Source organism: Plasmodium reichenowi, chromosome 2 (genome assembly GCF_001601855.1).
Source record: "Plasmodium reichenowi strain SY57 chromosome 2, whole genome shotgun sequence".
Classification (NCBI taxonomy): domain Eukaryota; phylum Apicomplexa; class Aconoidasida; order Haemosporida; family Plasmodiidae; genus Plasmodium; species Plasmodium reichenowi.
The window spans coordinates 29,594-31,437 of NC_033647.1; the positions used below are offsets into that span (position 1 = coordinate 29,594).

General features: G+C 22.2%; 1 protein-coding gene across 1 annotated transcript in view; it reads left to right on the plus strand.

Moving 5' to 3' along the window:
* Positions 1–500: 500 nt before the first annotated feature.
* PRSY57_0201500 (hypothetical protein) overlaps positions 501–1,844 on the plus strand; it is a gene marked incomplete at both ends in the record, with an annotated part of 2,668 nt that continues 1,324 nt past the window's right edge. The window contains one exon of the mRNA XM_020114384.1: positions 501–1,844. Within this exon, the coding sequence (XP_019970855.1) occupies positions 501–1,844 (1,344 nt within the window).

The following is a 1,844-nucleotide window of genomic DNA, read 5'->3' on the forward strand; positions in this document are numbered from 1 at the left end:
CTTCTTTTATAAATTGGTGATTATTATTAATAGACTGAGTTAAGAAAAAAAAAAAATAAAAAAAAAATGAAAAGAGGGAAAATATATATGTGATATATATATTTAAAAATGGAAACTGACATGAAATTAGAGAATAAATAAAAAAGAAGAAAAAAAAAAAAAAAAAGTATATATATAATATATATATATATATATATATATGTAGTATATATATGTATATGTGTACTTTTAATGTTTTATTCTGCTCTTGTTATCTTTTCTTAATATATATATATATATTATATATCTGTTTAAAAACATATGTATTCTCAATCTTTATATGTTAGAATTTAATTATTATATTTATATAAGTAATCACATGCATTTAATATAAATATATATAATATATATATATACATATATATATATATATATATATATATATATATATATATACATGAATATAAAATTTGTTATATAAAATTAATTTTATTTTTATTAATTTAAATAATAATAAGAGAATGTTAAAGAAATATATTATATTAATATATATCGGTGTAATTCTAAATTTCATAACTAAAAATAATAATGTAGTGTCTGTTCCAGAGCCCTTTTTATCACAAAACAAAGATTCTTTTGAAGAAAAAAAATATACGTATGGGGATAATTTACAATTGTGGGCATCAACTATTAATACCCCTCAAACACAATCACAAGAAAATGAAGATATAAATAAAGAAATAAAAAATACAATAATAAAAACGAATAATTTTCCAAGTACCTTACATGAGAAATTTCCTCATAATATTCAATTAACCAATAAAGAAAATAAAGAAGATGAACAAAATAAACAAAACAAGGATAAAAAAAATATAGTAAGTAATAAATTATTGGGAAACAATGAACAGAATAATTATATTCCAAAATCAATACAAAAACCACAGAATTGTGTCAAAAATCAAAGCAATAAATTTCCACGTAGTTATCCAGAATTTTTTGATATATATTTTGGACCCATAGATGAACTTATGGATGAAACGGATTATAGTAGTGATGATTTAGAAGATCAACTATATTATGGTTATAGAGGAATAGAACATGATATTGACGAAACAGATTTTAATATAGAAAGTATATCAGGATATAGTGATTCTATGAATAAAATGAAATATGAGAATACACAAATTGATAATAACAAAGGAAAAAAAACTACAAACACTATGGAAAAGAACAAAAAGAATAGAGATAAGAAACGTTCTGAAAAAAGGAGAACAAAAGAAAATTATAAATATAAGAAGGAAAACCAAAATATAGAAAATCATATACCTGAAAGTAAATATAAACAAGAAAGAATTGAGATATTAGATGATAATGGAAAAGAATTGAAATCCCACAAAAATATTAAAGAAGAAAAGGGGGGAATAGAAAAAACTGATACTACTAATATAGCAGAAATAAAAATAAGAAAAGAAGAAAGAGAAACAAAAGATGAAAAAGAAAAAAACCTTCAACAGCTAGTAAAAGATGTACAATTAATAAAAGTTGAAGAAGTAATAAATGATAAAAAAGTAGTAAAAGTTGGGGAAAAAACGAAAGACGACAAAAAAGAAGACAAAGAGGGAACAGATGATGAAAAAGCTACAGGTGATGAAGAAGCTACAGATGATCAAGAAAACAAAGTAGAATCAGAAGAAGACAAAGAAGAATCAGAAAAAAACAAAGAAGAAACAGAAGAAGACAAAGAAGAATCAGAAAAAAACAAAGAAGAAACTGAAGAAGACAAAGAAGAATCAGAAAAAAACAAAGAAGAAACTGAAGAAGACAAAGAAGAATCAGAAAAAAACAAAGAAGAAACTGAAGAAGAC